The 20,191-nt window shown below is 35.4% G+C and overlaps 1 protein-coding gene across 2 annotated transcripts in view; it reads right to left on the reverse strand.

Moving 5' to 3' along the window:
* The window catches only part of ngfrb (nerve growth factor receptor b), a 42,141-nt gene extending 36,888 nt beyond the window's left edge, over positions 1-5,253 (reverse strand). The window contains exon 1 of one of the 2 annotated variants that reach the window (XM_084134919.1): positions 4,866-5,253. In XM_084134919.1, the coding sequence (XP_083991045.1) occupies positions 4,866-4,898 (33 nt within the window). In that variant the 5' untranslated portion in view covers positions 4,899-5,253. The remainder of the gene's footprint in view (positions 1-4,865) is intronic. The other variant, XM_084134918.1, reaches the window with a different exon arrangement.
* Positions 5,254-20,191: the final 14,938 nt, after the last annotated feature.

Genomic DNA, 20,191 nt, shown 5'->3' on the forward strand with positions numbered 1-20,191 from the left:
ACCCCCTGGCACGGGTAACCTCCTCCACACACACATAAAAACACAAACACACCCCTACAGGAGCATTCCAACTCAGGTAAAGTTCAACAACCCCCAAAATTTCAGCAGCCAATGACTCAAATTGGTAACTTTAGAGATTTAGCCGCACAAAGTTTTTAGAAATGTGTGAAGGGTCAAAAACAACGACGCATGTCATAGAACCTGTTTGCAGTCACATTCAGCATTACTGGAGGCCAAGCTGCTGTAACTTGTGCAGTTTTGTTTAGGCAGATACACTCAGTAGTGTAACGTTTCAAAGCATATTTATTTTCACTACTCATTCAACTAAGAATGGTTCTAATGAAATGCTTTCATCAGCATTTGGCTGGTAATTCGTCAAATCATTGGTGTCAAATCTTCATGATTGTGAAATTGTCTAATTTCAGTGAACTTTAACCACATTTTTACATTTTCTAGAGAAAATGGGAATGGTGCTTGTCCTGCAAGCATATTGAAATTGAAAAGCGTGCTGCTATGTCATTTCTAAGGTGTTCCGAGTGAGTCAAATTTATTTGTATAGTGCTTTTCACAATACACATTGTTTCAAAGCTTTACAGAAAACCTTGATATATAATATCTTAAAGGTGCTATATGTAGAATTGAGAAACACTCACAGCATATACTCACAGCAAAGTTCTTTTATGTTTTTTGTAGGGATGACCGATGTGAACATTTTGGCGGATACCGATAACCAATAATTATTTTATATTTGAAAGCCGATAACCGATATATTGGGCGATAAATCTAAATCCAAATTTGTATATAATTTTTGAGAGCCTGATTACAAAAACAAAAGTCTCACAATTAAAATCCATTATTCTCATTATAATTTTATGTAGCCTCCTGGGACCCAGGAATAGACTTTTGTCTACTGTAGTGGACATTATTTTTTAGTGAATTTCTCTGACATCATACGTGTCACATGTCACGTGTCCTGTAAAGAGCACATTCAGGGCTTTTCAGAGATACCAAATGTTTGGAGGTTTCACCATGAAAACAACTTCTCCTTGGTCTTTAAAAATGTCTGACATTTATTTAGTGATCAAATGTAGCACATGTATGGAAATATGATAATATATTGTAATTATAATTTAATTCAGACTACTTTTCAAATTGTATTTCATAAACCAACATCTCAGGAAAACGTTATGGGGTTTCAAATCAAAAAATGACTTTCTGTTCCAGAACAGGGCATTGATTTCATACGTGTCCACTGTAGAGGACATCAGGACTTAAATCATGTTTATCAGGCATTTTGGGAGACACAACAAGTGAATATGGAAATAAATTATACATCAATATTCCTATGAAAAATTAGATATTATTATTATTAAAATGTTGCTAATTATTACTCCAATTATTACACTTCTTTTTTCATTAAATGTTGCTCCAAGAACACATTAATGTGCAAATATAGATACATTGCATTGAATGGGAATATTAATTTCTGGCCATTTTACCCACATATTGCATAAAGTAAAATGGTGTATCAATTCATTTCCTTTTTTTGAAGTGATTCAGATCATATTTCAAGCAATTCAAAACAATCATGGCGAACATTGCACATCTGAAGTGTCTCAGCTGAAGGAAATAATCCATTAATTATCAGCTTAAATATATTGGCCAAATTTTCTTATTGGGCCGATAACGATACCAATATGGATAACTTTGTATATAGAGCTATTTACACTTTGTGATGATTTAAACAATCACACAGCCGAGATTTGTTATATAGTGTATATAGAATGTACTGTATGCAGGTAAAGTACTATATGTCCAACTTTTAATATATTGCTGCACGATAATAAAGGGTATTTTCTTTTAGATATAACATTTAAGCAGTTGAGATTTGTGATATACACAACGTACCGTATGTATCCGTGTAAGGCTGGTATACTTATAGTAGTTTTATAATTCATTATTTATTATTTCATAAATTAATTTGAGTTAATTCATTTAGTGGTGAAACTGAGAATTATGAAGACTGTGAGGTTTTGTTTATTGTTCACACCCTCTAAACAGCTCTAGTATTGTTACGATCTCAGCCTGTGTTCTTGTGTTGTGTGAGGACTTTTGTGTTATTTCCTGTCTTGTGCCATGTTTTGTAGTTTGTGTATAAATTGCCCTTGTGTTTCTTTTGTGGTTTGTCAGTTGTTGTTTGCGGTACCATGTTCCTGTCCTGAGTGGCTTTGTTTGCCCTGTATTACCTGTTTGTATTGTTATTAAAGTAGTGCTCGCATGTGGATTCTCTCTCTGCTTCGTCCCTGCCTCTCTGTTACAAGCATAGCCCTCTTTCTCTTTATTTCTTATATATATATTTTTTTTATATATAAAATTGTATGTATTATAGGCATCTGCACATGATTATTTAATAAATGCACTAAATATCATAAACAATTTTTTTTTTTAAATAAATGCCAATGTTCTCCTTTATAATACTGAGAACCTGCTGTCCAAACTAACATCATTTTTATTTAGTGAGTTGTCATGACAGATATGGTACATACTGAATAACCACAGAATGATTGGCAAAAAATGTAAGCGCATATCATGCGGTGGAATTTGTCAGATCTGCAGAACGTTTCTCCTTCCCATTAGGTCTGTCACATAGGCTATGATGTTTGAGAGCTGTTGTTTGTATGCCTGAATGCACTTAACTCTTAACCCTTATAGCCTGTTGGCACTTGTCAACATTTCAAAGTCGTCCACTGTTCTGGCAAAGCTGACTCACTAATGGTCATACTGGAGCTAATGAAGCTCTTTCATTCTCTCTCAATTGCTTTAGTTTCTACTTAAAAGCTATATGATTTTCTAAGTTTTCCAGAAGCCTTGAGTCTATTTGAAGAATATTCAAGTGCAAAGGCACCTATTTTATCTTATTATTTTATTTGACTTTACTTTTCCACATCCTCAGCCTGTAAAAGCTCTAGAATTGTATCATAAACAGTTGGCAATTTGGCATAATGATACATGGCAAGCAAAGGTGGAAAGTCCAGGTTCAGAAAGTAAAAGTCCTCCTCGGTATTTTGTTCCAATCACCTGGATTTGCTAATTAGCACAGTTTTTCAGCCAGGAGATACTAGCTAATTAGAACTAATTAGTGAAATCAGGTGGCTAAGTTCATGGGTGGAATAAACATATGGCAGGACTTTTACTTTCTGACCCCTGGAGTTTCCACCTCTGATGGCAAGCTCTAAAAAGTCATCAAACCACTTTTAGGGTCAGTTTCTCAAACCTCTAGCACCCCTTGGTTAAACTTTTCGATTTTTGCCTGGTAGATAAAAAAAATCACATACTTATTTTTGAAGGTGGGACCTGAGTCATATCTAGGGATAAAAATCTCATAGAGAGTTGGGCCAGTAAGCAACCACTTTATAGTGACCACCACCCAGTACACATTTGCACTGCGTATATAACTTTTGCATGGGGAAAGAACCACTCACATATTCTTAATAAAATGTTAATTCTATGCATGTGTCTAAGACAGACATGTTTCATGTCATGTACATCTTGCATGATATATTGAGTTTGTGACACAGATCTTGGTGGGTCTTGAGATCTGGTGAGTGTGCCAACTGCCAGAACATTTTCATTTGTTTTCTCCTAAAATGGATGAATGGAACATGTCTACACGTACTTGGTACTTTTTTTTTCTAAGCAAGTAAAAACATCCATAAAACATGTTATACTGCTTAAGTGTTTGTATGCTTATATTATGGGAAAAAAATGTACAGTAATTCAGCTACCAGAAAAATGACACTAATATGAAGGACACGGGCTGACATCCTCTTGACTGCGAGTCTGCGACATACAGTAGTTATTGCCCACATGCCCATCATACTGTTCAGATGGGTGTGGTTTTGAAACAAGACATGTGACCACAACACAGGAAATTGGTACAAACATAGAGAATTAAGCAGTTAGGCTCATAAATGTGCCTGCAGTTATGTGGTATACTTGATGAATCATCAGTAGCACACGCATACACACCCCTCATTCAACCCACACACACAAACTAAATAACAATTAGCCTGAAAAATAACATTTCAGCTAGCGAGACAAGTGCAAGAACACAATGTGCTGTCTGTCAAAGTGGGCGTGACAATTTAATCTGAAGTTTGTATGAAGCCTCATTGTATGATGCATTATATAATAATTATATAATAAAGGTCTTCATAATTCCTTATAATACACTATAAACAATTATAAAGCATTACGACACGTGTCTACATTGTTAAACATTTAAAGGATTGAATGCATTATAAAACATGACATTGTGTTTTGATCATTTTGTAATGCATTAAAAGATGCATGAATAGATAAGTACTATAGTTTTAAATTATTCATGAGAATATGCATCTGATTATAAAGTGTAATATAAGTTATTATAAATGCAGTACAGTGCCCTATGCATTAAATAGGGTGAATGCAGGTTAATTGAGACTTTGCCACTGATATGTATATATATATATATATATATATATATATATATATATATATATGTATATATATGTATATATACATATATATATATATATATATATATATATATATATATGTATATATATTAGTGCTGTCAAATATATTAATCACGATATATATCAAATAAATCAATATCGTTAAAAAAATATTGTGTAATTTCAATAATCTCAAACTCCACAATCAAAAGGCACAAAATCATTTCACGATTTCTTTACGTCTTTAAACTTAATTTAATAGTCTCCATTTACTCATAGTCTGCTATATAAATTATGTTCCACTTTCTCAAGTGTGACAAGAAAAAGTAGGCTACTAGAGGTGCATTTTGAGTTGGAGACTTTACTCACCACGAGCAGAAATACTACAGTCACAGTGAACATGCTGGATGAAGGGCGTCCTGGATGAAGTACACTGCGGATAGATTATTCACTCTTTACATGGGCTCAGAAATAATACATTCAGCGTCATACTTCCTTCATAGACTCAAATCGCTCTGATCATTCCTCATGTGTGTCCGCTTAAGTTTTACAAATTAGCGAATAGCATTATTGAGCAATCGTAGTCTTGAATGCGGGTTTTTCCAGATGAATTCTTCTGATGTTTGTGGTGAGGAGTCTCTTCATAAATTATGAGAAGCAACTGCAATCAGTGCGCGAGTCCACTGATACAGCTCTGAACAGAGTGAAAGATTTACATCCCCTCTCTCTCTCTCTGACACACACACATGTCAGTCCTGAGTTTTCCCCTCCCAACCGCATCCACATCCCATCGACACAATAACTCTCAGTTGCATACATTAAAACAAAACAAATAAACAAGTAATAGGGTATTGTGGGAAACGCGTCTAGTCACGATTTAGTTTGGTTTTGGAGTGAGATTAAGAAAATCTTTATAATATTTGAATCAAAATATTATTTAAATTAATTTGGTAAGAGTGTGGCTTTTGTGGGGTAGATTATGCACTCAGTAGCCTATAATATATAAGTTATAATTGCAGCAGCATCTTATTCTTAAGAGGTTATAAATCATGCGAACTGACAGTTTACGACGCATTAGGCTTTCATGAAACATTAAACTAACAAAGTAACAAGAAACCTCTTCCTCTCTGCGGCGGGGAGCGCGTGAGTTCACAGACACACACACGCACACACACACATACACATAGAGCTGAAGAACTAAAATCCTCCGCTAGAGGGCTCGCGCGCACACTAGACCTGCCAGAGTTCAGATAGATCCCCCTTTCTTCTTCACAATAGAGCCACATGGCGCCCATAAAGTAGTTTGGACACCCTTAACTTAAAGTGCCCCTATTATGGTCTTTCGTATATTACCTTTCAAACAATGTGTTACATAGCTGTTTATAAATGTAAACGTTCTGCAAAGTTGTAAAGTCGAAAGTGCACAATAAATAAAGTTATAGTCACCCAACTCTGAACGAGTCGTTTTTAATTAGAATCCTACTGCTTTATGGTTCTGTCACTATACAATCCGCGAAAAACTTGACCAGCTCTCGACTGCTTCTCAAATCAGAAGTTCATAGTTCAACGCGGGAATCGCAAAATGGTTTCTCTAGAATAAAGATGGGTCAACCCAGTATTTGGACCAGCTTGCTCCTCAGAATCATGACCTGTAGGCTAAGTAGGCTATGAATAATTATTGATGTATATATTTTCTACCGGGAGTTCAAAATAGTTTTGTGTTTTATATTTTATACTTATATTATCACTGTCTTACTGAAATAGTTTTGCTAATCAACGGTGGGCCACTATTACCTAAAACTGTGTCTATAGTAGGGGTGTAACAATATATCGTGTCACAATATCGCAATACAAAAATGCAACAATAGCTATGTCGTGGATGGTGACAATATGTATCGTGTATCGTTCACCCAAAATAAAAATTACTGTGTGAGACAAAATTCAAGTTTTCGGAGTTTTAGTGTCAAGTCAAGTCAAGTATATTTGTATAGCGCTTTTCACAATACAGATTGTATCAAAGCAGCTTCATAGTATTAAATTAAAATAATACAACAAGGTTTGTTTCTAGTGGAATTTATTGATTGATAAAATTAAATTAAATATCCCCAAAATATCCCCAACTGAGCAAGCCAAAGGCAACAGTGAACCGAAAAACTCCATCAAGTGACCTAATGGTGTCCTGAAACTCCATCAGGTGACCTAATGGAGAAAAAAAAAACCTTGGGAGAACCCAGGCTCAGTCTGGGGCCAGTTCTCCTCTGGCTTTTATGAACTAGAGGCCGGATTGTAGTTTGAACTGTAAGATTAAAAATATTATATGAATGCCTGGCTGAAGAGATGCGTCTTTAATCTAGTTTTAAACTGGGAGAGCGAGTCTGAGCAACGAACAGTATCAGGAAGACTATTCCAGAGTTTTGGAGCTAAATGTGAAAATGCTCTCCCTCCTTTGGTGGATCTGGGTATGACCAAAAGCCTCGAATTTAGTGATCTTAAAGAGCGCAATGAAAAGAATGAATAGGCGTATGAATAGGCTATATTTGGGTCTTTTTCAAAACTTTCCCCTAATGGGATTCTTCGGGACTTTTTATTCCTTACTCAGGACATATTGAGGATACAAAATCAGTTGAGTTTGCTTCTGTTGCAATTTGTTCAACCTCAGTCAGTACTACATTAAAGTGGGCTAGTCCAGTCATTTTATGAAAAAAGGTTGAACAAATTGCAACAGAAGCAAACTCAACTGATTTTGTATCCTCAATATGTCCTGAGGAAGGCAAAAAAAGTCCCGAAGAATCCCATTAGGGGAAAGTTTTGAAAAAGACCCAAATATAGCCTATTCATACGCCTATTCATTCTTTTTCTCACGTGAATAGGGTAAAAAAATTTACCTTTAGATATCACCATGAAAATTACTGAGTTGATTACTTACATCAAGACAAACAAAAATTGTATTACAAGTTTTTTGAAATTGTTTGTTAACATGGACAGACGGTGCATAATCTAATTATGTATGTGCTAATTTGCATAAATACCACAACAGGTCTAAACATTGGGTATAGCCAGGTGAAAATGTCTTGTTGAATCTTGTTGACACATAACAGTAAAATACTTAATGTTAAGGTCTGAATGGAACCCATTTAGGCTACCAATGAGCATTAATACTGTACATAGAGGCAGGAAGAAGTACTTTAAACCAGCCTTTATTAATTATTATTGCAGAGATGGGGTTTGGGGCTGGGTCCGTGGGGCTGTTTCTGGGGATTCACTTTTTATTTTATTTACCTTTTGTCTTCTGCATTCTCCTTACCATTGTCTCCTGTTCTTCCCTCAGACTCGTCCCCCAGAAACAGTCCCACAGACCCAGCCCCAAACCCCAACTCTTAAAAATTAATAAAGGCTGGTTTCTAAAGTACTTCTTCCTGCCTCTATTGCTTATGGGTAGCCTAAATGGGTTCCATTCACACCTTAACATCAAGTATTTTACTGTTATGTGTCAACAAGATTCAACAAGACATTTTCACCTGGCTATACCCAATGTTTAGATCTGTTGTGGTATTTATGCAAATTAGCACATACCTAATTAGATTATGCACCGTTTGTCCATGTTAACAAACAATTTAAAAAAAACTTGTAATACAATTTTTGTTTGTCTTGATGTAAGTAATCAACTCAGTAATTTTCATGGTGATATCTATTTTTTACAGTCTATGGGTGCAAGTAGCTAAACTAAACAGCTGTTTTACAATAGAAGTTTTAAATGACCGACCGAAATAGCCTCAAAGCTCAGCTTTGGGAAGGGGAGATTTACAGGTCAAGATAAAGAGACTGAGTGAAGAAGAAAGAGAGATGGAGATGAGAGAGGAAGAGCAGGTATTGCATAGCCTACTGTGCCCAGAATGCAGGGGTTAAAGCAAAAATAAATCTTTTGACTGAAAAATTATCCTCGGCCAAACCCCATTCCACAGCGTGCCACAGACCCAGTTCAAGAGCAGTTTTTTTCTTCTTCTTGTAATTAGGAGTATAGTGAGTAGGGGCCTACGTGCTTAACCTTCACAAATGAAATACTAAAGAAATACAAATGCATTTAAAGAAATGCCATTTTGAATTGCGTTTCTATTATTTACACACTTTATGAAATTTCAATATTTTCAATCTAATGCTTTTACAAGACTTAACTCTTTGTGATGTAGTCATACAAATAATTAACCATTTCTCAAATAATAAAAGCCAACTGAGCTTTTGCCGAAAAGTGAGCTAATATCACAAACTATAGGCTACATAATATAATATATCTGTTTTTAACCTAGCAATTATAAATAAATAATATAATGTTATTTTTTTTATTTTATCTATGTTGATCATATGAAAAGTGAACAGCATGAGCAGGGCCATAGGCAGGATTTTATAAATACAGAGGTCCTTGCTATAGTGATCTTGTTATGGGGGTTTGTGGGCATGCCCCCCGACATTTTTATTTTCTCATCTACACGTGCATTTTAAGGTGTTTGAAGGTTAAAAAAAAGAAAATAGTAGGCTAGCAGTGGGCAGTGGCATAAATTATTTGTCAAGGAGATAACAGATTCTTAAACATGAGAATCAGTTTAAATGCTGCAATGAATGATCCACACTTCAAAATGGAAATGCAGAATGTTTATGCTTATTGTTGACAAAACACAATCACATATTGGCTACGAAACGGGAATGGCCTTAAATTAGAAATAATTCAAGGATTATTTTGCATATGTTACACTGCCAATGCAATACTTCTGTGGCCATGCAGAGGCAAATTAGCAATTTATATGAGCATCAAAGATTGGTTTCAGCAACTTGTTTTTGGACTAATCTGTTCAATTGTTCACTCATGAAGACAGTCACTTGTCGCCACCTACTGGCTCAATGATGCAAGTTGCGCAAACACTCCCAATGCTGATACTGGTGAAATATAACATATTCAAGGACCATATACAAATATTAATATTTATAGGCTACTGCTATTATGGCATTATAATTAATAGGTGCTTGTGTTGTTAAATTGAGTTTATATTTTCCACTGTAATCAGCAAATAACATTTATATGTGTTAAATAGGAATACACTATAATAATGTTAATTTCATGGGCACAGTATGCAATACAGTATGCTCTTCCTCTCTCATCTCCATCACATTCTCTCTTTCTTCTTCTCGCAGTCTCCTAATCTTTACCTGTATATATTATCTTCCCAAAGCCGAGCTTTGATTGATACGGTTTTTGCAAACTGATTGTTTCTGTACTCGTTTAATACTTTTATCGTAAACAGTTGTTTGGTTTAGCTACTTACATCTCAACAGACTCACTCTATGTGACCGTTAACTGAAAGCGTGTCGTGAAGCGTCGCGCTGGAATTCGCGCTCGGCTCGCGCCCTCTGTGAATAAAGCCCTAAAGCCTACTTTGATTTGATTTTTTTCACCTTGCCTGGGAAAACAAGCGAGCGTTGCGACGGCGTCGCTCTCTATTTGGGCGCACTTTTCGCGCATCTACATTTAAAATAACGAACGTGAGAGCAAACAATGGCCCCTAAAGCAGCTCAGATGAAGTCGGTTATGAGGCAATATGCAATATCATTGCAGCACCAAAGTAGAGTTAACATTAGGCAATTATTTCACAATCTTCATTATGCCCTTCGAAAAATTACCGAGGTCCTGACCTCGGGAACCTCAATGGTGGCTACGGCCCTGGGCACTAGTAAATTAGGATAATTTGATGCGCAATATATCGGGAGACATATGGAGTGGGTCAGACATGATTTTGACCACAAGTTTTGTTTTGTATAAAGCCTTTCTTTAAAGTGAATTTCGTTTTGTATAATTTATCTTAGTTTTAATCAATGTTTCATCAACCAATTGCCTAGATTTAATAAGCGAGAAGCAAATATAGCAGACAATATAATCAGGACATGGAGGCGCCTGCGCAATATTGCATTGCACGTGAACTGGAGCGCATCTCATAGGCTACTTCACAGGCATGATATATATATACACTGAACAAAATTATAAACAACACTTTTTTTTTTTGCCTGCACAAGCACCTATTAAATATATTGCCATTATGTCTGTGTTTGCGCAACTTGCATCATTAAGCCAGTAGGTGGCGACATACCCCCGAACCCGCCAAGCAAGATCACTTTTGGGACCTCTGTATTGCAGAAGAATCTCATGCGTACACACAAATTTGTGCTAAAATCTGCTTACGTACGTTTTCACAAACAATCATCAATTATCAATCATAATTCACCAAAAATGTTCGTACTAAATTTTATTCTAAATGTACGAGAAATGTAGGAACAACTGAAACCACACATACGCAAAAAGCACTTTCTCTGTGCGGCCTTATAATAACCGTGTTATTTATAGCCTATTTCATCTCAACACTATTATATTATATTATAAAATTAATAAATAATAGCCTACAATTTAATTTAATCTCAAATATATTTCATCAGTGAAAGAGTAAGAAAACCGTGTTACAAGTTCGACTCTCTAACCATTAGGCCACAACTGCCCCCATGATACTACAGGTCTGATGACTATCTTTTCTCATAACCTTTTTTGCAAATTATTTTTTATCAGCTGGTATCAAGGTGATTTTAATGGTTCACACACACTCAAAAAAAAAAATTTGTCTAAAAATAAGATTTATGTATTTTAATTGCATAACAAATTCCCATGCATTTGGATTACATAGTTTTAACATAAACCAATCAATAATCTGAATGTGATTCATATTTTTAAGTCATATCTAAATGAAACAGATAAGATTTATGTAATTGTATTAATAAACTGAATGTGATTTATATTGGTCAGTCGTATGTAAATGAAACAGGTAAGATTTATGTAATAGTACACAGAAAAACGCCCATGTTAAATTAACACTGCTCAGTGTTCATATGTGTGCACACTACAGAGTTAAAGCGGTGTTGAAGTTAATGAGATAATTAAGTGATGATTGAGCATTAATGATGAACACCTGCTGTTAACAAGCAGAATCACTGAAGGAAAGAGAAACACAAGAGCTACAACTGACTTCAGACACAGCCTTAGATGAAATCAATTGAAGAGAAAAGAAGACATTAAATCTGTGAAGATCTCAGCAGAGGAGGATTAAACAACTCCACAAACAGCATTACCAGCTTCACTTATTACTAACCAGACTGACTTTATTTCATTTCCGTTTGAATTAAATCAATAGTTATATTTTAAAGTCACCATGATGGTGGTTAGTGTTTGCTTTAGTTGGACTCTTGACCATTGACTCTGTAATGTAAATTTTTCCTGGTTGCTATAATTATGTGTTTATAAGACACATTTGTTGCAGCGAAAAAGCCAAGAAAACATGAGATCAGGTGATGTTGGCTGTTTATTGATGAAGGTGTAATCATCATATTGTGGCCTGAATCACTTATCTTTTTCAGTGTCTAATGCTTGATTATTGGGGTTATGTGATTTTGTTTTAATTGTTATAGTAGCTGTGTGACCTGACAGCATTAGATCCAACAGTTATCAAATAATATAAAGAATTTTAAAAACATTTAGTGCATTAAACTTTCTACATTATTACTTGGACATCAATAATCAGTGTACGACTCTCAACAATGGTGACAATCAATGAAATGCTTCATGCTGCAGTGCATGCTGGGTACCACCAATCAAAACTCACCCATATCTCCCAGCATGCATTGCGGCATTAATAAATTATGCATCAGGATTTTTGTATCTTTTGTCACCATTGTTGAGATTCATATGCTGTTTCTTGATGTCTGTGTGAGTCTAAGTAATGCCATAGATGAAAGGTTTTTGTGCACTAACTAATGAAAAAAAGAGTATATTGTTTGATAAACAACACTGTTAGATTTCATGCTGTAAAATCAAATGGCTTCTGTTATGAATAAAACAATATTAAAAAGCATTAGACACTGAACAAGATCAGTGAATCAGGCAATTACATGATGATGACTTTGTCATCATCATCATCATCAATAAACAGCCGACATCACCTGATCTCTTTTTCTCATGGCTTTTTTGCTGCAATAAACATGTTTTATAAACACAAAATTATAGCAGCCAGAGAAAATTTTATATTAAAGAGTCAATGGTCAAGAGCCCAACTAAAGCAAACGCTAACCACCATCATGGTGACTTTAAAATACACCTATTGTTTTCATTAAAACGGAAATGAAATAAAGTCAGTCTGGTTAGTAATAAGTGAAGCTGGTAATGCTGTTTGTGGAGTTGTTTAATCCTCCTCTGCTGAGATCTTCACAGATTTAATGTCTTCTTTTCTCTTCAGTTGATTTCATCTAAGGCTGTGTCTGAAGTCAGTTGTAGTTCTTGTGTTTCTCTTTCCTTCAGTGATTCTGCTTGTTAACAGCAGGTGTTCATCATTAATGCTCAATCATAAGTTAATTATCTCATTAACTTCAACACTGCTTTAACTCTGTAGTGTGCACACATATAAACACTGAGCAGTGTTAATTTAACATGGGCGTTTTTCTGTGTACTATTACATAAATCTTACCTGTTTCATTTACATACGACTGACACGTATAAATCACATTCAGTTTATTAATACAATTACATAAATCTTATCTGTTTCATTTAGATATGACTTAAAAATATGAATCACATTCAGATTATTGATTGGTTTATGTTAAAACTATGTAATCCAAATGCATGGGAATTTGTTATGCAATTAAAATACATAAATCTTATTTTTAGACAAACATTTTTTTTTGAGTGCAGGTGTCCAAGCAGAGTAACCACAGCTGAAGTTCATCACATTAACTACTGTATGGATATGTTCCAGTAACCTTGACAAATAGCAATTCATATTGCTTTATTCACTCTTCATTGATCCGTATTATAATCTCTGCCCATATTTATTTTCATAATTGAAATCCTAACTAATTTATTTCTGTGAAATCATTTTCTTGAGAAACTTACTATGCTATCTTTTTTATAAATAAATTATACTTGGTTTGATATTTTGTTATGTAATGCACAGGCATTCACACATTCTTAAATGTGGCTTATGGTTTTGGTAAATGTTGTGTGGAATATCAAATTAACCACAAATGGAGATGCATTTGCTCACCCCTGACAGTTTATGCCTGGGAACCACTGCAAGAGCCAACAGGGTCAACAAATCTTACAGAGCACTTGGAAACAACTAAAGAATGACATGCAGACTACGCACCATATTGCAGCACATTTTCATAATTTACAGAACAGCAGAACTATCCAAACACAACAAAGAGAATGGGAAAGGAAATATACCACATTCTTATCCCAAGGAGGATAATTCTTATGGAGGGAGAATAACAAGACACCACAAATCTTCTGAGGAAAAACATGGGAACAAATTAGAGAACCCATTTAGAGCAAGAAGTTGCCAAGTAATGGTCATTTCCAGCATGTTCAGAGGAATTATTTCTGGTGCAGAACAATTCCTCTTAACCCCTTTTTCATGCATCAGAAAAAACAGTAAAATGTTGCACTAAAATGGTTTGATTCAGTTTTCTTACCTAAAATAGACCTCATTATTAAAATTAAAGAAGAGAATCTCAAGAAAAATATTTTTATGCATGTTACCTGTGCAATAATGGAACAAAATTTGGTAACACTTTATTTTCAGGGTTTATTCATGCGGTCATTAACACACCAGTTGTAAATTATTTACTGAACATAATTGGAAAGTAATATTAGGGATTATTTATGCAGTAGTTAAACTGAACACAACACACCATACATTGTTTTTAGTACTATATTAATACATAGTTCTGTCATGAAACTCTATTGATGGCACAGGCTAATGGCTCCTTAACATAAGCTGATGATATTTACAGTGTTAACTACTTGGCACAAGCTGATTGGTTCATCTGCAGCCAATGAGCTTGTTGCTCAACATTTAAATGGCTGGTTACCATTCACTATAGCAGTTTGCAGCGCGCTTTCAGAGTTCGTCTAAAAACCTTCCTCCTTCCCCAGCTCCACCTGTATAGATCTGCTATGGGTAATTGATATATGGTACTTGAACATCACTCAATAAGTGCCATACAAATCAATAATTATAGTTTTTCTCAATTGATTTGACACATTTTTCCAGATGAATGTAGTTGCTCTCAAAACAATTAACACAGCAAACTAAACTCTTATGTTGGCAAATCATTTCAGTATCACTGCATAATCAAGCACTGCATTTTATTCATATATAGCGTGAATGCTGGATCCATTCTTGTGCCTCAACTTCTCCACAGGCCTCTTCCATCACTTGAGGAAGACTTACTTGGTTGTGATCATATTCTTTCCATCTCCAAGGGGAGAATATGCTGGAAGGAACACCATCATGAAATGTGGGTCTCTTGCACCAGTGCTGAATGGTGAAATTGGAAATTGTCCCAAACAACAGTTTCGCTCAATTTGTTCCTGATCACCCTGCGGAAAGTGGATTTCATTGAGGGAGAATAAATATTTAAGGAGTCTTTCTGTGTTGTACAGCCCCAAGACAGCATTGACTTATATTTTCTTCTCTTGCTCTTTCCACTAATAGGCTACCATTGCCTTCCACTCTACCATCCCTCTACTCCTCTTTCTACAACTTGCTTCTCCTAAATAAATTCTCAACTCTTCTTGCTGTCTCCTCTTCCTTCCTATACCATCTATTCCTTTCCCCTCATCTCTTTCTACCTCTTCCACTGTTCCTCTCCCTCTAAATTTTACCCTTCCTCTTCCCCTTTTGTAAAACCAATAAAAAGAGCTGCAATTGTTTTTTTCCTGATATATTAAAGTTTTGGTTGGCTGTATGAATTAATGTGAAAACATTTGAGAATTCTGTGCACAGTGTTTTGAGAAAATTATGCATGTGATTTGTAATTTGCATGAAATAAAGGAAAATGTACAACCTAGGACAATTAAAAAGTGTTCAGGTTACTGTGATAACTGTTTTGAGAACAGTGACCTGAGTTTAGAGAAATGTCAAATCGATTGAGAAAAACTGTAATGCAGACATACTTTTCACTTTTCAATTGACTTCTTAATTTATTAAACAAATTTAGCAATTTATTACTCAAAAATTAAACCAACACTAATTTAACAATGATTCATATTGTTCTGTTTTTTGTTTTTTTATTAGATGGTAAAAAACTGTTTGTAAGTTGTAAATAATGGGTAATTGGTAGTCCACTTTAGACATTTTGCTGATTATTTGCAACTCCATGTCAACTACCAGTCGAGTATTACTAGACTGTCTGTTTATTATATCTGCTAACACTTTATTTTGATGCTCCCCAAACATGCATTCTACTGACTATCAGTAACTTTGCAACTTATTCTACTAACCCTAAACCTGATATAACCAAACAGTCTACTAATACCCTTCTAATACTCTAATTAGAGTTCAGTTAAAGGAATAGTTCACCCTAAAATGAAAATTAAGTCATAATTTTCTCACCCTGGTGGTGTTATAATGCCATATGCCCTTCTTTCTTTTTTGGACCAAAAGGATATATATATAATATATTTTTTTTTAATGTCCCACTCACTCTTGTCCATATAATGGCAGTGAATATGGACCAGTGTCAAGCTTTTAAAATAAGACACAGAATGTCCCATGCAACACGTGTCATATATTCCAAGTGTTCTGGGGGTGTATGATAGGGTTTGGTGAAAAACAGACCAAAATGTAATGTAACAAGGGCATATGGCATTAGAACAACAGGATGAGTAAATGATGACTTAAAAGGATAGTTCACCCAAAAATTTTAATTCTGTCATAATATACTCACCTTCACCTTCAAACCTGTATGCGTTTCTTTCTTCAGCTAAACAGATATTTTCTAAAAATGCCGGTAACCAAACATTTGTGGGGCACCATTGACTGATAGTATGGAAACAAAATACTATGGAAGTCAATGGTGCCCCACAACTGTTTGGTTACTGGCATTTTTCAAAATATCTTCCTTTGTCTTCAGCAGAAGAAAGAAACTCATACAGGTTTGGACCAATTTGAGGGTGAGTAAATAATGACTATGAATTTACTATAGGCTATGTTGTATACAGCATAATTATGGACCCTTAAAATAAAGTGAAGTGTTACCCAAAATTAATTTGACACTTACAATTTCAGTATTAATAGTGAAATTAAGTGGCTATTAATTTTACTTGTCAGAACACTAAATAAGTTGAAAAAAGATGTACAGATGATTGCTGTAGTGATGTTTGATGCTATTCAGTGTTTTTTTGTTGTTGTTTTTTTGCCAGAGAGCCCTCTGATCCTGTTGTGCTTTCTTATGTAATCATGCAGAATCTGAAACCATTATGTGCAAAATTGTCATATTCGCTAGTGTTAAAGGCGACACTTTATGCCCCTTTTCACAAGATGTGAATATAAATCTAGGGTGTCCCCAGAATGTGTCTGTAAAATTTCAGCTCAAAATATCCCCCAGATCATTTATAGCTTGTCAAATGTGCCCCTTTTTGGGTGTGAGCAAAAACGCGCCGTTTTGTGTGTGTGTCCCTTTAAATGCAAATGAGCTGCTGCTTCCCGCCACCGTTCAGAAGACGGCCGATCCTTTACACGAGCTTCGGATACTCTGTCAAAAACAAACGCGAATTTCAGTCAAATCTCAGAAATAACCAGTAGAGGAGTGCAGCCTTATGGAGAGACTCAGGAAGAGGTTGTAGCTTTTAGACGCACCTGGATGGTTAGTGGATACATGCTTAGTGGATACTTATGTAGTTGTTGTGGAGTTACATTGATTCATCATCTCATCAACTTGCATGTACCGTCATGTTTAACTTTTACACAAGTTAAAGACCTGAGGTCTTTATATGACAGCTGTGCCATTTTTTGGTCAAATAGTGTTCTGTGCTGGTCTGTGCAGCCAATGACAAAACAGTTTGCATGCTTTGCTCCAACTTTTGCCATTGCTTTAGAACTGGTTACACTGTTGCAAAACCAAATGGCGGCGCGGTGGGTGGAAACGTGCAGTTTAAGGGGCGGTAATATTATAATAACATCCCCTTCCTTCTCAGAAGGGGAGCGAAATCTGGTGTGCATTTTCCGAACAACGACGTAACTCGCGGCTTAACTACCATATATGATGCATCGTTGAAGAAATCAACTAACTAGTCACGACTTTTTCCCAAAATTGTATTGTCACAAAGTTTTTTTAATTATTTTTTTTTTAACGAACTTTATTATGAACAATGCACAGGACAATAGGTACAGAGAACACTACAAATACTGTGCAACCTGCACAACAAAAAATGGCATGTACAAACCAGAGGATAATAACATATTAATTAATATATAGAAGGGGAAAATTAAAAATTATGCAGTTCCTTCAGGAGATGAAACATTCTTGTAGCCTTCATATTTTGCATGTTTTCTATTGTTTTGTAATATGATTTAAAGTCCAGATGAAATACATTAAAGCAAGGTTGTGAATTAGACCATTTACATTTGTGAATATGGTATTTTCCGAAGATAATAAACAGTTGAATAACAAAAATTAAATTTTTGGACAAACCACATAAATCAAAGTATAACATGACATCAAAAATATTGATTCTGATGTTTACATTCAATTTTTTGATTATAAATTCTTCCAAATCAGACCAAATTTTTTTTGTGTACATACAGTGATAAAATAAATGAAAAATAGTCTCCCTATTTGATTGGCAAAAGACACAAGACTCTTCTATGTTTATTTTAAATCTTCTTAGCGTATCTTTAACAGGATAAATTTGATGTAAAATTTTAAATGAAACTTCTTTTATTTTATTATTAATACAGTATTTATAAATAGTAGTATTAGCCTTTTCCCAATTTAAATCACCCATGGTTGAATACCAAAAAAACTTTGCAGCAGGTGGAACCGAGCACGAAATTTGATTTCTAATATATTTATTGGTGTATTCATTCTTTGTAATGTCTGTATCTCCAATAAAAATTATATTAAATTCAGCACTAATATCTGTGAATGATATGTGTTTTCGAATTTGAAGTGAACCTGTAGGGATTGCATCAAATACAACTGCGTATTCTTTTGGTGTCACTGGGAAGTTAAAGTTCCGAAGAAATTCTGAATATGACATGAGCAAACCATCTTTGTTCAGTAACTGTCCTACCAACAGAATTCCTCTATCAAACCAGTTATTTTGCTTTATTTTCAGATTAAATTATAGGCTCGTTCTTACATAGTAGCCTAGAGCACGTTCGCACATGCGCACTCTTTAAAAACGGTGCTATAAATCTCTTGACAAACTAAAAGACGTAAATGACATTTGTATGTATTCTAAATAGACACAGGTTGTACTGAATTTCAGCTTGCTTATTTTGCTCAAGATAAGGATAAGTCAACTTGTCATGCAAACTAGAAACTATGCTTCTAGCCACAGGTCGAGAGCTGTTGTTCCAATCACACATTTTTGCGATGCTGTTAACGAATGTTCATTAGAATGATGGTTTTGGGAAACTCGTTGAACGGCTGATAACGACGGAACTTGCGAACATAGTTGGCTTACGATGCTTCGGCTTATTTTTTGACATGATTTCAGAGAAAGGCTTACCAAAACAAAGCTACTGGGTTGTCATTTTTCACGTTTTCTGGGTTGGTAGATGTACCGGGGACCAAATTATAGCACTTAAACACGGAAAAAGTCAGATTTTCATGATATGTCCCCTTTAAGACAACAAAACCAACGTGTGACAAAAACCAGAAGACATTTGTTTTAGTTTCCCAGGTTCTGTTTCCACTCTTAATGTGCTAAATTAGATCCAAGCGTGTCTGAGAACAACTCTCTTCTCTGGTTACAGTTTCAGTTGTATTGTCTGTGCTGTGTAACTGCTTTGAAGTTGTCAAAGATATCTAATGAGGTATGTTCTCTCTTCTTACAGATTCTGCTTCAGTTTCTTTTAGTATGAGGCTGGAGGGACATCATCATTTCTTAATACGTTTTCTGGCGTTGAGTTAATATATGTGACGTCACTTTGTACCAACTCATTCTAGTCTATAACAAGAACAGGATATGTGTTAATGAGCAGCTGTTTTTTACACTTTAGCAGTTTGTAAGTATTTATTTTTCTGGAGAGGATTTAAAACCAGCCTTCAGGTTCTCCAGGAAAGGCATCAACATTCTGGTCCAGATGCTGCCCTGTCAAAAAAGCCCATGGATGGAGCCATGAAATTGAAGTGCTGGTTACAGTTTACTGGCTTGCCTGTGGAGCGTCCTACAGGGTCACTTCAGACAACTTCAGCATGCCACTTGCAATGGTTTATAAGACTGTTCAGAATGTTATGGAGGACATGATGACCATTCTCCACAAAGTTATTCATTTTCCAAAAGCAGAGGACATGTAGGAGCTGGGGGGCGGCTTTGCTCGCCTTGCTGGCCATGAGTTATTATGCGGTGCTGCTGGCGCCTTCGAAGGGTGCCACATCAGGATTGTTCCTCCCGCAGAACCACAAAAAAGTGTTTCATAAACAGAAAGATTTTTCCTTCCATCATTCCACAGGGCACCTGTGATGCCAAGGGCGCATTTATAGATGTGTACATTGGCAATCCAGGCTCTGTACATGATGCATTTTGTGCTGCACAGATCACCAGTGTACCAACAGGCTCTGTATCCACCAGTTGGATGCTGTCTCTTGGGAGATGGTGG

Source organism: Abramis brama, assembly GCF_963993115.1.
Source record: "Abramis brama genome assembly, chromosome: 14".
Classification (NCBI taxonomy): domain Eukaryota; kingdom Metazoa; phylum Chordata; class Actinopteri; order Cypriniformes; family Leuciscidae; genus Abramis; species Abramis brama.